General features: G+C 42.7%; 3 protein-coding genes and 1 pseudogene across 5 annotated transcripts in view; 1 reads left to right on the forward strand and 3 right to left on the reverse strand.

The window, feature by feature from the left end:
• Positions 1-613, reverse strand: part of NMNAT1 (nicotinamide nucleotide adenylyltransferase 1) — a 29,895-nt gene extending 29,282 nt beyond the window's left edge. The window contains exon 1 of one of the 3 annotated variants that reach the window (XM_039234967.1): positions 542-613. The gene's annotated coding sequence lies outside the window, so the exon portion shown is untranslated. Of the gene's footprint in view, positions 1-329; positions 419-541 lie in introns of those variants that run through there. The other 2 variants (XM_039234964.1, XM_039234965.1) reach the window with 2 other exon arrangements.
• LZIC (leucine zipper and CTNNBIP1 domain containing) lies at positions 602-13,118 on the forward strand. Its single transcript, XM_039234968.1, is given in 7 exon segments — positions 602-705; positions 7,084-7,192; positions 8,215-8,350; positions 8,684-8,782; positions 11,030-11,125; positions 11,305-11,386; positions 12,727-13,118. Coding segments are annotated over 7 exon segments (636 nt in total). The 5' UTR covers positions 602-650; the 3' UTR covers positions 12,786-13,118.
• On the reverse strand, positions 1,735-2,405 carry LOC120233626 (cell division control protein 42 homolog). The gene has a single exon (XM_039234969.1). The coding sequence runs from the start codon at positions 2,332-2,334 to the stop codon at positions 1,759-1,761; it is 576 nt and encodes a 191-aa protein (XP_039090900.1). The 5' UTR covers positions 2,335-2,405; the 3' UTR covers positions 1,735-1,758.
• A 1,913-nt stretch (positions 13,119-15,031) lies between the features above and the next one.
• Positions 15,032-15,769, reverse strand: LOC120233624 (annotated as a pseudogene).
• Positions 15,770-16,616: the final 847 nt, after the last annotated feature.

Consider the following 16,616-nt stretch of genomic DNA (forward strand, 5'->3'; position numbering starts at 1 on the left):
CCGTCAACCCTGCTGTGGTCTTGGAGACCATGGACTCGAGAACAAGGGCTGAGAACACCAGAAAATGGTTTCCACCCAGTTTTCTCTGTAACTTTCAACCACTGCCCAACAGCGAGTAGTGTCCGCAAGGGGTGTGAGTGTCAAACCGCTTCCGGACGGTGGGTCTCGCCTTTACACGTGGAAAAATGGATTTCGGAGGAAAGAGAAGTGCTCCAGAATGGAAAACTTTCTCCTCCGCCCACCACCCACCTCCACCAAACCCAAGAAGCCTCTAGAAAGGGACTTTTTTTTTTTTTAACCTGTTCAGAGGGGACCAGAGGAAAATTTACCGAGCCTCTTGGTTCCACGGAAAGATGGAAAGAATGAAGGAGCAAAACTTCTTGCCTCAGGCAAGAAATATGACCTTGCCTGGAGGACCGTTACATCTGCCCCTCAAAGATCCCGCCATCTTGGGTTCCCCTCTACGTACGACAGAAAGAGTCCTTCCTGGGCTGAATCCCCTAAAGACTGAGTTCAGAAGGGGTCCAGCCAGGGGACTTACCACTCAGGGTCGCCGGCCCGAGTCCTCCCGGAGACGACCCGCAGCCCGGACGCCAGAAAGGGAAACACCAGAGGCCGCATCCTCATTGGCTCCCGGAGGCCGGAAGTGCATGCGTCTGGCGGAAGTGCTCCTCCTGCGAGCGTCCGCCCGGCCCGGACCCTCAGGTAGGCGGGGCCCCTGGCTCCCAACTTTGGGACCAACGCGGTGGCGGAGGCGCAGAGGGGACCCAGAGGGCCCGAGGAGGCTGTTCTGGGTCTGCTCTGGGGAGGGGGCGTCGGAAGAGTTTCGGGGGCGGGGGTTCCCGGCCACCTCTGCTGGCAGGTGGGGCCTAGTCGAGCCCGGCCGCCGCAGGACCCAAGTGCGGGAGCTTCGAGTTCCCCCGTGCGGACGGGATTTGGGGCTGCGGCCCGAGCTGCTCCCTGACGCGTCCGGATGGTTGAGGTCCAGACGCTGCTCACGTCCAGCCGGGAAAACGTGTGCTCTCCGCCCTTCTCCCTGATGCTGGGTTTGACAGCTTCCCTCCAGGCGTGCGGGGGTGCAGGGCTTTCCCCCAGTCATGCCCGCGACCTCTCTAGGGAGCCTCAGGCTGCCCGAGGCGCAATAGAGGGAGAAAACGGGCTCCCTCCCTCCCTTACCCCGCTGTCCTCCACCCCCCGCCGTGGTGTCTTCCTGAAACGGAAAGGGTGTGTTTCGAACCCAGGCTGCTCAGGTGGAAGTTATCTGGACTGCGTTAGGCCAAGTTTATATAAAGTGAATGAAACTACTTGTTGATGGTTTCCTATTCCTCAGCCAACTCCACCTCCCAGTGGGTTGAACTTTGAGCTTCTTGTAGCTCTGATGAACAGTTTGGCTTTCGTCAAGTTTATGACGCTTGGAACTACAACAGTTGGAGGTTTATGCACTTTGGGACCGGGCAACATTGTGCGGAGTTCAAAGTGCTAAGAGGCCAGGTGAGCGTGAAAGGAGCATCTTCCGCTCCAGATTTACAGTTTTTGAGCAGGCTTTCGGCAGCTCTGTGAAAGGTGCACCGCCTTTATTGACTACTAGGTGGTGCCAGCGAGTTAATCTTTCTAGGATAAATTTCGAATAACGAGCAGTGCCAGGATGCGGCTTTTTTTTTTCATTATTGCAAAAACGAATTCTAATTTTTAATCTTTAGTTTGATTGCTTTAAGTACGGTGCTGACCCCAGCTGTGCCGAAAGGGCTCTGGCGACCTTCATAGCAGCACACACCTGCGGGTCTTCTTCTGTTCTGGAGGCTCCAGGGCAGCCAATATTGCTTCGTCAAATACATTCTTTAGGCCTTTCTGTGTGAGTGCAGAACACTCCACGTACTTGACCGCCTTCAGGTCACGGGCCAGCTTTTCACCAGTCTCTGGAGTGATAGTCTTCTGTTTGTTCTTGGCAAGTTTCTCAATCGTAGAGGGGTCATCTCGGAGATCAATTTGGGCCCCAACAAGCAAGAAAGGAGTCTTTGGACAGTGGTGAGTTATCTCAGGCACCCACTTCTCCTTCACATTTTCAAATGAAGATGGAGAGACCACTGAAAAACAGACTAGAAATACATCTGTTTGTGGATAACTCAGTGGTCGTAATCTGTCATAATCCTCTTGCCCTGCAGTATCAAAAAGTCCAAGAGTATATGGCTCTCCACCAATCATAACTGTGACTGCATAGTTGTCAAAAACAGTCGGTAGATACTCCGATGGAAATTTGTTTGTTGTGTAGGATATCAGGAGACATGTTTTACCAACGGCACCATCGCCCACAACAACACACTTAATTGTCTGCATTGCTGAAACAGTTTTGTATCCACTTTAAATATTTCAAGTTCAATGACCGCAGCTTCTCCGCCAGGGCGTTGGCCCAGCTTTTATTTTTTTAATTAAAAAAATTTTTTAACTTTTATTTATTTTTGAGAAACAGAGACAGAGCATAAATGGAGAAGGTGCAGAGAGAGAGGGAGACACAGAATCCCAGGCAGGCTCCGGGCTCTGAGCTGTCAGTACAGAGCCCGAAGCAGGGCTTGAACCCACGAACTGTGAGATCAAGACTTGAGCCGAAGTCGGATGCATAACTGACTGAGTCACCCAGGCGCCCCCAGGATAAGGCTTTTAAAGTGTCCCCTTCTTCCCTGAAGTTTATTTAAAATAGTTTTACCCCTTCAAAATATCTGGTACCTTTATGCACTTTATCCAGTTATTGAATATCTATTCTCTACTAAATGCTGAGGATGCTAAAAGAGGAATGAAACTCATTTTCTCCTCTCTGAGAGTTTAGTCTGGAGAGGAAGACAGACCAATAATGTGCTATAATGAAAGCACATATAATTTAAGGCAGGATAACTACTAAGTAGAGAATAAGATGTGAAATGCAATGGAAGAAGCAATCATTATTCATTTACCAATTATTTATCCAGTACTTTATGTCTGCCCAACATTATGGTAGCTGCTAATGTATAAAGAAGTGCCTGTGTGGTTCAGGTGGTTGAGCTCAGGTCATGACCTCACTTTTTGTGACTTCAAGCCCCTTGTGGGAATTTGAGCTCCCTGTGCAGAGCCTGCTTTGAATTCATTCTCTCTCTCTCTCTCTCTCCCCCCCTTCCTCACTCATTCATTCTCTCACTCAAAGATAAATAAATATTTAAAAAGAAAATCCCTAGTCACAAATAATTTAGTGATTGAGAGGAAACCAAGAAAGACATTATGGAGAAGCTGAAACTTGAAACTCGAACTAGAGCTTGATTACCTGGGCTTCATAGGTACCAAAAAAAAAAAAAAAGCACGCTTAGAGGAAAAGAATGAAAGTGCATGGCATGTTTCGAAACAGCAAGTAGTACTCACTTCGGCAGCACATATACTAAAATTGAAACAGCAAGTAGTTCAGTAGTTCAGCATGGTTAGACTGTAGGAAATTGAGCCTGAAAAGACACTGTCAGTTTTAGGTTTGGCTCAACTTTCACTGGAAAATTCAACAGATATAAAAATTTTTAAATTTTTTTAACTTTTTTTGTTGTTTTGAGAGAACGAGCTTGCAAGCAGGAGAGAGGGGCAGAGGGAGAGAATCTCAAGCAGGCTCCAAGATCAGTGTGGAGCCTAACTCAGGGATCCATCCCACAACCCTGAGATCATGACCTGAGCCAAAATCAAGAGTCACATGCTCAACCAACTGGGCCACCCAGGTGCCCTTAAAATAAAGTTTATTTATTTGTTTATTTTTATTTATTTATTTTAATGTCTATTTTTGAGAGAGAGAGAGACAGAGCACAAGGAAAGTAGGGGCAGAGAGAGAGGGAGACACAATCCAAAGTAGGCTCCAGGCTCCAAGCTGTCCTCACAGAGCCTGATATGGGACTTGAACCCATGAGCTGTGAGATCATGACCTGAGCCAAAGTCCAATGCTCAACTGACTGAGCCACCAGATGTCCTATTTATTTGTTTGTTTGTTTATATTTAAAATGTTTATTTTTGAGAGCCAGAGAGAGAGTGCTAGTGCACACATGTAAGCAGGGGAAAGGCCAAGAGAAACGGAGAGAGAAAATCCCAGGCAGGCTCTATGCTGTCAGCATAGATTCCAGTGTGGAGCTCAATCCCACCAACCATGAGATCATGATCTGAACAGAAACTAAGTCAGACACTTAGCCAGCTGAGCCTAAAATAAAATTTAAATTATATTTCCCAAGAGAAATTATACATGAAGCATGGCTATAATAATTACACTTTTGATTAACCTATTATACATGACGTATAGCTATAATAAGTTCCACTTCTGGCTATATTGTAGCCTATTTATATGTATGTATCATTAATCATTGTAGATGATTTAAACTGATTTTAAAAGGGATAGCAGTAAGAATAGATTTTCACTGATTACATTCCATTTTTCTTTAATTTCTTTAAAAAAACTTTTTTTAATGTTTGTTTATTTCTGAGAAGCAGAGAGAGACAGAGCACAAGCAAGGGAGGGGCAGAGAGAGACACAGAATCGGAAGCAGGCTCCAGGCTCTGAGCTGTCAGCGCAGAGCCCGACACAGGGCTCAAACCCATGGACTGTGAGATCGTGACCTGAGCTGAAGTCGGACGCTCAACCAACTCAGCCACCCAGGCGCCCTGGTTACATTCCATTTTGAAATATGATATAAGGAATTCTCTTCATTGACGTTCATATACCAGATCATCTGGTGGTGATTATGTGTAGGAAATTTTTAAATGCTTTAATAAGTTACCCTAGGATTTAGGTTTTGATGAATCGTTATACCTAATATTAAGCAAAACATGTTTCCTAAAAGAAATGTAAGTTTAGTTTTTATAAATGGAAAAACTTAAACACTGTGTTGTTGTTGTGGTTTTTAAGTTTATTTATTTACCGTGAGTGAGAGAGAGTTCGGGGGACAGACATAGAAGGAGAGAGAAAGAATCTCTCAGGCTCCACACTGCCAGCACAGGGCTCAACCCAGGGCTCAAACCCACGAACTGTGAGATCATGACCTAAGCCAAAACCAAGAGTCGGACCCTTAACCAACTGAGCCACCCAGGCACCCCTTAAACACTATAAATATTGAGATAAATGCATCCAATACCAACACACCAAAATCAGCAGCTCTTATCTACACTAGCAATAATCAGGATTGGGATTCTTTCTCTCTCTCTCTTTTTCTCAAAAAAAAAAAAAAAAAAGCTGAATGTAAAAAAAGAAAAATTTATATAAGTCTTAGAATACAAAACAGTATGTTTTTTTAAATCTTAAGATGGTTAGGGCCTGCCTTCATGGGACATAAAACTAAGAAGTCAGAAGAAGACAGATTTGGCCATTAAAAATAATTTATCTTTGGGCGCTTGGATGGCTTAGCTTGTTAAGTGTCAGACTTTGGCTCAGGTCATGATCTCACAGTTTGTGAGTTCAAGCCCCTCATCAGGCTCTCTGCTATCAGCACAGAGCCCGCTTCGGGTCTTCTGTCTCCCTCTCTCTCTGCCCCTCTCCTGCACGCACACATGTGTACATGCACACCCTCTCTCTCAAAAATAAACAATAATAATTTTATCATGGCCAAAAAAACACCAATAAGTAAAATTTAAAGTCAAGAGACAAGAGATAATATTTGCAACATAACTGCAAAGGCTTCATACTCCTATAAATCAGTAAGAGAAAAATAATCCAGGGGCACCTGGGTGGCTTAGTCGGTTAAGCGTCCAACTTTCGCTTAGGTCATGATCTCACGGTTCGTGGGTTCGAGCCCCGCGTCGGGCTCTGTGCTGACTGCCAGCTCGGAGACTGGAGCCTATTTCAGAGTCTGTATCTCCCTCTATCTCTGACCCTCCCCTGCTCACGCTGTCTCTCTCTCTCTCTCTCTCTCTCTCTCTCCTAGAAATAAATAAAAATATTTTTAAAAAGAGAGAGAGAAAAGTAATCCAGGGGCACATTTCCAAAGGAAAAATTCATATCAAAAATTGTTAGTGCCCACAAGCCGTTAGGTAAATGCACATAAAACCAACAAGATAATACAAGGAGTGTTCTGAGTCCTGGAAAATACTTATTAAGAATGAAAAAGAATGTTACAGTGAATCTTTTTGTAATGCAAAAAGATCTGATATATTTCTTTTTTTCTTAATGTTTTTATTTATTTATTTTGAGAGAGAGAAAAAGAGAGTATATGCGAGCAGGAGAGAGGCAGAGAAAGAGAGAGAGAGAGAATCCCAACTGGGCTCTGCACTGCGGAGTCCCATGCAGAGTTCAGCCCCACTAATGGTGAGATCGTGACCTGAGTAAGGGTTGGCTGCTTAACACAGTGAGCCACCCAGGTGTCCCAGCCCCCATCTATTTCTTTCCTTTTTTTTTAAGTTTATTTATTTATCTTGAGAGAGAGAGAGAGAGCAGGAGAGGGCCACAGAGAGAATTCCAAGCAGGCACTGTATGCATTGTCAGCACAGAGTCCACTGTGGGGCTTGAACTCACAAACTGTAAGATCATGACTTGAGCTGAAATCAAGAGGCGGGCACTTAACCGACTGAGCCACCCAGGCACCCCCCGATCTATTTCTTTATAAAATTGTGTGTTCAGGGGCGCCTGGGTGGCTCAGTTGGTTGAACATCTGGCTTCGGCTCAGGTCATGATCTCATAGTTCATGAGTTCGAGCCCCGCATCGGGCTCACTGCTGTCACTGCAGAGCCTGCTTTGGATCCTCTGTCCTCCTCTCTCTTGGCCTCTTCCTACTCGTGCGTGTGCTCTCTTTCTCTCAAAAATAAATAAACATTTTTAAAAGATTGTGTTTTTAACTACCAAATTTGTTTAAAGTAAGGTGGACCAATAGTGAAGATGTTTAATTAATTTGTCAAGTCAGTTAAGAAGACTGCTGGGCATTTTTGTAGGGTGTTACTAGTATATGAGTTTAAACTTTTAGACCTAAAATGAAATTCTCTTTGCACAACTGTCTTTCCCACACCTGTAGCTCAGGATGAACATAGCCCATTGTAAATTGTACTGGTATGTGGAATCATTTCAAATAACCAAATATATACTGTATGTGGGCTTATCGTTCTTCCTAGAGATCAAAATGGCTTCCAGAGGAAAGACAGAGACAAGCAAATTAAAGCAGAATTTAGAAGAACAGTTGGATAGACTCATGCAGCAATTACAAGATCTAGAGGAGTGCAGGTAAGAGTGTAACAGTGCTACTTGCAGTCCAGTGGCTTTTTTTCTGCAGCTAGATTACAAGCTCTGGGTGCAGGCCCATTGTGATTTCGGTTTTCCCCGTGGTGTTCTTCACAGTGCTCTGTCTCTTGGAGAAATACACTCAGTGCAAGCTTTGGAGTCATAAAAGTAACCCCCTTAAGTTTCCATTTCCTTGAGTGTGAAGTGAAAATAATAACACCTACCTTCTCTTCAGTATTTAAAACAGCCCTGCTTGGTCTAAAACTGAGAAGATACTACTTGAACTTCCCATGTATTTTCAACTTTAACTGTTCAAAGGACCAAAAGTTCATTGCCTTTTTTAACTACTTTGAAAGGTTGTTGTAAATATTTCAAATCAAGGGGCCAAAACAATATTTGGCTCAGAGTTGGTGCTCAATAAATGGTAGCTGTCGTTAAATTTGCAGTGAATGTTTAATAAATGGCTTGTTCAAGTAGTGAATAAAAATAGCTTCTTATGCAGAAGATAGGTGGTACATTGCTGTTGTATTTCAAGGTGCACAGAATTTTACCTACCATCAGTGATGATCATAAAAGAAATGGCTGTATTGTCAAGTACCTATTGTTTGTCCAGCACTTTCTGCATTTCATTTAATGCTCATAGCGGCCTATAAGGTAGTACTATCATTATCTGTGGCTTATAGATCAAGAAACCCGATCTGAGGCTCGGCCGTGTTGAGTGTCTTGCCCAAGGTTATGCATTGATTCATAGAGTGCTTAAAAGGAAGTTATTATGTGGTTTGTTAAGTGTGCCTCATTTTGGTAAAAGAAGAATGTTTAATTATCAAAGTAACCACATTGCAGGAAAACGCCCATATTACTAACATCTGAACACATCCATTATTAGCATTTTGTTTCCTTTCAGCCTTATCCCTCAAGATATTTTTTGTAAATATGTGTATATGAAGTCTTAGAGTCCAAGTATTAGATTGGATATTCTGGCACTTAGAACTCTGTTTTTGTATATTATGTTTGCTGTACTTCAGGGAGGAACTTGATACAGATGAATAAGAAGAAACCAAAAAGGAAACTCTGGAGCAACTAAGTGAATTTAATGATTCACTGAAGAAAATTATGTCTGGAAACATGACTTTGGTAGATGAGCTGAGCGGAATGCAACTGGTGAGCATAATTTACTTACATTAGCGACACAGACCGTTTTTCTCTCTTTTTTTAGTAAGTATATTTAAGATAGAAAAGAAACCCTTTTTGGGGGTTTAACTTCTAGGTGAGCATCTGCTTATCAGTAAACCGGCATGAGCTTCCAGATCATCATTCAGTATGTATTTGTCTCCAGTGACAGGCACAGAAATGACAGATGGAAACTAAAATTAAAACTGTGTTTGATGAACAAAGACCTGAACAGTTACCTGTTAGTAATTGAAGATTTATCAATTACTGTAATATCTGATTCATCGAAATATTTTGCTTAGTTTTTGCCTTCTTGTATTCTAGGCTATCCAGGCAGCCATCAGCCAGGCCTTTAAGACCCCAGAGGTCATCAGATTATTTGCAAAGAAACAACCAGGTCAACTTCGGACAAGGTTAGCAGAGGTAAAGTCTCTTTAAATTGATTTCATTGCTGTGCGTGTTTCTTTCCTCAGCTCCCGAATCTGCTCATTATGTTAGTCAGAAGTTTAAAAATTGGTCAGTTGAGAATGTACCCCACCGCCAGGAGTGAACCCTAATGTTTAGGCTGTGGACTTGGGAGTGTGTTGTGTCAGTGAACCTCTCTGGTGGGGGGTGTTCATGATGAGGAGGTTGTGCTTGAGTGGGGACAGGGGGGATATGGGAAATCTTTGTACCGTTTACCCAATTTGCTGTGAACCTCACACTGCTCTTAAAAATAGTCAATTACTAAAAAAAAAAAATTGGTCACTTGATTTTAGAGCCACAACCCACAGTTTTCTGACAAAATTAGTCTTGAGCAATTATTGTCGATAATGAACATAGAGGTGTAAATAGCATATGGCAGTTTAAACTGCTACTAACTGCTTCTACTTGAACCCCACCTTTCAGGGTTGACCATTTATTTCCGAAGCCCTGAGTTGAAATGCCATCTAGAGTTCACTAGCAGCATTGGTTTCTGCACATGTGGCCTTTATCTAAGAATTTCAAACATCTCTATAAACCAGGATTTGACAAAGTCTGTATATAGACCTAGATATAATTAAGGCATTAACGAGTGATTTGCACCCACTGGTAATTCAGTACCATAGTGGTTAAGAGCATGGACTTGGGTCAGACTGGCAGGATTTGTATCCCTGCTCTTTACTTTCAATAGTTTTAACATTAATAATCTTTGTTTTTATGTTTATTTATTTTTGAGAGAGAGAGAGAGAGCATAAGTTGGGGAGGGGCAGAGAGAGGGAGACACAGAATCCGAAGCAGGCTCCAGGCTCTGAGCTGTCAGCACAGAGGCCAATGTAGGGCTCGAACTCACAAACTGTGAGATCATGACCTGAGCTGAAGTCAGAGGCTTAACCGACTGAGCCACCCAGGTGTCACAATAAGCTTTTTAATAAATATTACTATTGAAGTTGAATATGTTATTCAACTTGTGCCTCAGTTTCCCTATCTATAAAAAGGTGGTAGTTCCTACCTCTTAAGGTTGTTATGAGGAGTAAATGAAATAATATGTGTAAAGCATGTACTGTATGTACTACGTAATGTGTGTAAAGCACATGGAATGGTACCGGGCACAGTACCTGCTATCCATGTTTCTGACGACAGAGATGATATTTAACCAACGCACCTGGAGACCTGATACCAGTTATCTCATTCAAGCGTATAGGCCACACTTCAGTTTAAGGGAATGAGTTCTTAGAGGATAGCCTCTCTCTAAAGGAAGCTTTTGACCTACCAGTTCCTCAATAAAATTTATAATCAAGGCAGTGGTTATGATTAGCATTAAGATTTATTAGAACTGAGGGACACCTGGCTGGCTCAGTCAGTGGAGCATGTGACTCTTGATCTCAGGGTTGTGAGTTTGAGCCTGACACTGGGTATAGAGATTACAAAAAAAAAAAAAAAGAACATTGATTAATTAGAGCCATGCAATTATATTTCTGACATGTTTGCCTTGAATTGATTCTATAGTTTTCTTTAAGATTAATGAACTAGAGGATCCTTTTTCTTTAAGAGAAAGTAGATCTGGGGGCACCTGGGTGGCTCAGTCAGTTAAGTGGCCGACTCTTGATTTTGGCTTAGGTCATGATCTCTCAATTGGTGGGTTAGAGGCCTGCATTGGGCTCTGTGCTCATAGCCCAGAGCCTGCTTGGGATTCTCTCTCCTCCTCTCTCTCTGCCCCTTCCCTGCTATCTCTTTCTTTCTCAAAAAAAAAAAAAACTGAAAATCTAGGTAAAACATTTTGTGGGTTTTTTTTTTTTAATGTTTATTCATTTTGAGAGGGAGAAAGAGAGCACGAGCAGGGGAGGGGCAGAGGATCTGAAGCAAGTTCTGCACTGATAGCAAAGAGCCGCACGTGGGGCTCAAATCCATGAACTGTGAGGTCATGACCTGAGCCAAAGTCAGATGCTTTTTTTCTTCCTTTTAATTTATTTCTGAGAGAGAGACAGCATGAACAGGGGAGGGTCAGAGAGAGGGAGACACAGAATCAGAAACAGGCTCCAGGCTCCGAACTGGCTGTTAGCACAGAGCCTGACGCGGGGCTCGAACCCACAAACCATGAGATCATGACCTGAGCCAAAGTCGAATGCTTAACCACCTGAGCCACCCCAGGTGCCCGGGACACAAAGTTTCTAACTTAAGTACCATATTCTTTGCATTCATCCATTTCAGATGGATAGAGATCTCATGGTAGGAAAGCTGGAAAGAGGCCTATACACTCAACAGAAAGTGGAGATACTCACGGCTCTCAGGAAACTTGGAGAGAAGGTAGCTATATTTAATTTCATATATCAGGTATGAAGAAAAGGTATAAAGTATTTGGTACAGAACTTCTTGCTCTGTGATGTACTTTGTGGTGCTGAGACATTCTGAAAGGTGCTTCCTAGAACCGCGTGTTAAGATCTGAATCGGCTCCCTCGGGCTGTGCTTTGTTTTGTTTCGTTCAGCTGACCGCGGATGATGAGGCCTTCTTGTCCGCAAACGCAGGTGCTGTGCTCAGCCAGTTTGAGAAAGTGTCTACAGACCTCGGTGAGTCTCCTTGTGTTTCTGAGAGCTGGCCTGGCAGTACCACTGCAGATTAGCGGGTACCAAGAGTGAGATAACAAGATGGCCTTATCTTGAGTGTAGAAGTAAAACCAGGGGTGCCTGGGCGGCTCACTCTGACTCTTGATCTCAGCTCAGGTTGTGATCACAGGGTCCTGAGTTCAAGCCCTGCACTGGGCTTCGTGCTGGGCATGAAGCCTACTTTAAAAAAAAAAGAAAAAAATAGAGGTGAAACCAGAAGTGTTTTCTTTATAAATCTCTTGACTTCTTCATTAAAAATAGTAAATTAATATACCCTAATATTTTAAAAATACTTGTCAGCTAGCAGGTGCCTGGGTGGCTCAGTCAGTTGAGTGTCCGACTTTGGTTCAGGTCATGATTTTGCAGTTCATGGTTTGGAGCCCTGCATCCAGCTCTGTGCTGACAGCTCAGAGCCTGGATCCTGCTTCAGATTCTGTGTCTCCCTCTCTCTCTGACCCTCCCGTGCCTGTGCACTCGCTCTCTCTTTCTCTCTAAAATGAATAAACATTAGGGGGCGCCTGGGTGGCTTAGTCGGTTAAGCGTCCGACTTTCGCTTGGGTCATGATCTTGCCTTTCGTGGGTTCGAGCCCCGCGTCGGGCTCTGTGCTGACTGCCAGTTCAGAGCCTGGAGTCTGTTTCAGAGTCTGTGACTCCCTCTCTCTCTGACCCTCCCCTGCTCACGCTGTCTCTCTCTCTCCTAGAAATAAATAAAAAATATTAAAAAAAAAAATGAATAAACATTAACATAAATAAATAAATAAATTTGTCAGCTAAATATAAATATAAAAATAAACTAAAATTTTATATATTATATTTCATATTTAAAGTTAGAATAAGGGGGCACCTGGCTGGCTCAGTTGGTAGAACATACAACTCTTTCTTTTTTTTTTTTTTTTTAATTTAAAGTTTATTTATTTTGAGAGAGAAAGAGAGAGACAGTGTGAGTCAGGGAGGGGCAGACAGAGAAAGAGAGAGAATCCCAAGCAGGCTCTGCGCTGTCAGTGTAGCGCTTGCAACTCTTGATTTAGGGGTCGTGAGTTTGAGCCCCACATTGCAAGTAGAGATTACTTAAAAATAAAGTAACTAAGTGAAGTCAGTAAGTTAGAGTAAGGATTTGTAGCCAATAAATCATCCCCTGTGTGTAAGATATTTGTGCAGGGGAGAGGAAATTGGGACTTGGTACTGGGAAAGTTTAGGGGAAATGCTCTGATAATAGAAGCTAGTTTTATTTTCTGTTTCGATATCGATGGACCTGTAAGTGCATCTGAAATGACTGTTTGTTTATTGTGTTTGTTTCTTCGTAGGCTCCGGAGACAAAGTTCTTGCATTGGCAAGTTTTGAGGTTGAAAAAACAAAACAATGACGCGGTGCGGCGGCTTGGGACATTGGTCACATTCTTGCTGTAAATGGCGTTTGTCTCCTACGGATTTTGAATCATTGCAAAGAAGAGATTCTTGAAATGCATTGATAACCTAAGAAACGGTGACAAAATATGCTTTGGCTTCTGGTTATCCCCTTCCTCATTGTGTTCCAGGCCTGCCTGCCTGCGGGATCCCAAATTGTTGGGGTACGGAACCCATCGGACCTTATTCGTTATGTCTTGTGTGAGAGAAGGAACAGAGAACAGTCTCTCGGCCTGTTTTTATTAAGCCTCCTTGTTTCAAGTGCTGACAGTAAATGAAAAGATGTGAACTAATGATTCTCTTCTCTCATAATTTATCCCCATTTGTTGGAGTGAATAGTGTAGCAGCATCAGTAGGCGGTCATGTGTGTTTGTAGAATTTCAGAGTTCTAAGTGATCTTGGAAACCATTTTCATCTTATAACCAAGGAATCTGAGGCTCAGAAAGAGCAAGTTGACTTGCTGAAAGTCCCATCCGAGACCGACTGGTGAGGAGACTTGGGGATCCTGACTCTCGGTTTAGCGTCCATTGAGTTTTGTTTCTTTATTCTGTGCTGGTTTTAAAAACTAATTAACACATATTTGGGCAAGTCTGTGTTTATGAAAATTCCCAACGAAAAGTTGTCAGTGAGGGACAGTTCCCCCAGCCTGTAGGGCCTCCGAATGAAAGGGGCCCATTGTGTCCCTGAGTTGTGAGCTTGGAACAATGGGAGCCCTGTTGAGAGTCTCCTGGTGTAACTTAACCTCCTGCTTTGTTTCACCGAGGAAGCAATCGGAAGTGGCAGCTAGGTTCCCCCCCCCCATGTGTGACCTCTTTGCTGAGACCCAGAGCGTGGTGACTGGAAACTATGATTTATTCTTCTGTTTTTGGAGAAACACACTAAGTTAGGAGGAAGCACGTACTCTGGAGTGTTTATACTTCTGTTCGTGCTCACATACGTAGATTTCCCCACGCGCGTGTCTGCTAGCTTCTTTTCTAGGCTCTGGCCATTTATGCTTTTTCATGCATGTCTCAGTTTTCTTTCCCTTTGCACTTTATACAGATTAAAAACATTTCTGAAGCTTCTCGTGTACTGTAAACTCTACTAGGTGCTCTGCCAGCTGGACAAAGGAGGGACCTCAGCTGCATTAATGCCTTATTTGGAACTCTTAATGGGTAACTTTTTATATATTGGTTTATAGTGGTCAGAAACCCACTGAAATTGTGACAAACCAACAAAAAGCAAATTACCTGCTATTCATGTAGGATTTTATGGTCAATCATCATTATTTTATTATTCTGCATTTGTTTGTTTGTTTGTTTGTTTGTTTTTTCAAGTCATCTCTACACCCCAGTGGGGCTTGAACTCAGGATCCCGAGATAGGGTCTCATGCTCTACCAACTGAACCAGCCAGGCGCCCCTAGCCTGCATTTTTTTAATCGAGGTGAAAGTCATATGATATAAAATTCACAAATGCACAGTTCAGTGGTGTTTCGTATCTTCACAGTGTTGTGTCATCTAGTTCCAGAACATTTTCACCACCCCCAAAGGAGACCCCACACCCATTAAGCAGTCACTCCCCGTGCCCTCCTCCACATCCCAGCCCTCCAAAAACCACTAACCTGCTTTCTGTCTCTGGGTTTACTATTCTGGATATTTCCTGTCAGTGGAATCACATGGTATATGACCCTTTGTGTCTGGCTTCCTTCACTTAGCATATTTTCAAGGTTAATCTAAGTTGTAGCACATAACAGTACTTCATTCCTGTTCATGACTGAAAATATGTCCTTGCACGGATACTACATCATGCTTATCCATTTACGTCTTGAACATTTGGATTTTTTTCCACTTTCTGGCTAGTGCACATAGTATTGCTATGAATGTTTGTATCCAAGTGTTTAAATACCTGGTCTCAGTTCTTTTGGGTCTCTATCTAGGCATGGAATTGCTGTGTACGTGTGTTTGGGGTTTGGTTTGGTTTTGTCTTTTAAGCCATAACAAGATTCCCCCTTCCCCTCCAGTAAGAGGCTAAGGAAAATTAGAAGTATTTGGTATTTCAAAGGGGCCTGCATGAACCTGGAGTCCTGAATTTTTTTTTTTTAATTCACATAAAGTTTAATCCGTCAAGTTAATGAAAATATCAAAATTTTTGAGTTAGTATATGGCAGCAGAAGATTTAATTTTTGTTGCAAATAATACCGTATTTGGTGTTTCCATCACTGACCAGCTATGCTGCAGATAGAGCAATTGCATTGAATCTCAATTCATCAGGGTCACGTTCCATAAACTTCTTGCAAACTTCTATGGCATCCTCTAGTAAAGTTTCATCACTAGTTTCCCCATGGTTAATTGGAAATGGTTTCCATCCACCTAATTCATAGAAATGCCCATCTACATGAACTAATGCAATAAAATGAAGATCTACTTTTTCATCTATACTTGGCACCTCAGTCTGACCTTCGTGGGCACTGGTCTCATGAATGACTCAGATAGCGTCAGTTCTCTAGGTATCTGGCTCGTCCTTCAGGGCTCATTGACACGGAGTCCTCCAGGAATTTTTTCAAGGTTGATCCAGATTCAAAGTGCATCTTGTCTTTATTGTTGGCAATAGCATGGATCAGTCCAATTGTTCCACAGGCATTGCTGATTGTTTGCTTCATAAAATATACTGGTGATGTAACATCTTGTCCCTGAGATTTTATTTTTTCCTCCTCCTCCATTCTGAATACTTCATACTTTTCTGTAATAGGGAAGAGAAGTAACACTGCACACACTGGTCTTGGTACCATGCTGAGAAGTTCAGGATCCATTCCATATACATCAACAAACTGCCAGTTAGGATGCAGACCTAATTGTTTGAGAAACTGGTTGGTGACCTCGGGATTGGCCTCCAGCGGCAGCCAGCGCTGACCCTCCATGGCCACTCCGCCCGGCCCCTCTCCAGCTCTGACAGCAGCCGCTGTCGCCGCCGCCACAGCAGCTTCTGCCCCCGCGCGCTCTCTGGAGTTGTGAATTTTATTTCCTTTACCCTTTCTATAAGACTAACATCAATGAAATATTTTGTCATTAATCACATTAGCGTATTCATTTTGTAACGACTAGTACTCCTCTTAAAATTAATCTTCGGCTAAAAGCTACAAAGTTTGCAGTACCCAGCAAGATACTGTCATTCGTGACCGCGTGATCTTTGTTAGGTCACTTCGTCTTTATGAGGCTCATTCTCCACTGCTGTTCAATAGAAGGTAGGACCTACCTACCACATAGGGTTACTGTGGGTCTCTTTCTTAATGCAGAAAGAAGTTTTGCATTGGAGCTAATCTACCATTTAACAGTTCTTTTGAGGGCCATGTTATATATTTTGTTTCACAAATTTGGTATTTAATTCAGAAAAAAATTGACTGAAAAGTGAGTAATTTGAAATTTCTATATACAGTTACAGTGATTAAATGATTTGCAAACTATGTTTCCTGTTCATATTTTGCTATATTTAATCTTCTGGTTTTTTAAACTTCTTGGGAGGTCTCAGACAGCAATAACTAGTGCTAAGGCAGCTAACTTTTTGGTATCTTTGGGTCAAGCTAATATTTTAATGAGAAAAATTCCTGCATTTTTCAAAGAACGGGGGTTGAAGCAGAAGTAAGTTCCAATGAGCAACTGTACGACTGGGCTGTTAAATGAAAGGTAACAATTTAAAACAATTTCTAGGGGCTCCTCACTGGCTCAGTTAGTGCAGTGTGCAACTCTTGATCTCGGAGCTGTAAGTTTGAGTTCCACGTTGGATGTAGAGTTTTACTTAAAAATAAATCTTTTAA

The sequence above is a fragment of the Hyaena hyaena genome, unplaced genomic scaffold (assembly GCF_003009895.1).
Source record: "Hyaena hyaena isolate Hyena2069 unplaced genomic scaffold, ASM300989v1 scaffold_94, whole genome shotgun sequence".
Taxonomy (NCBI): Eukaryota; Metazoa; Chordata; class Mammalia; order Carnivora; family Hyaenidae; genus Hyaena; species Hyaena hyaena.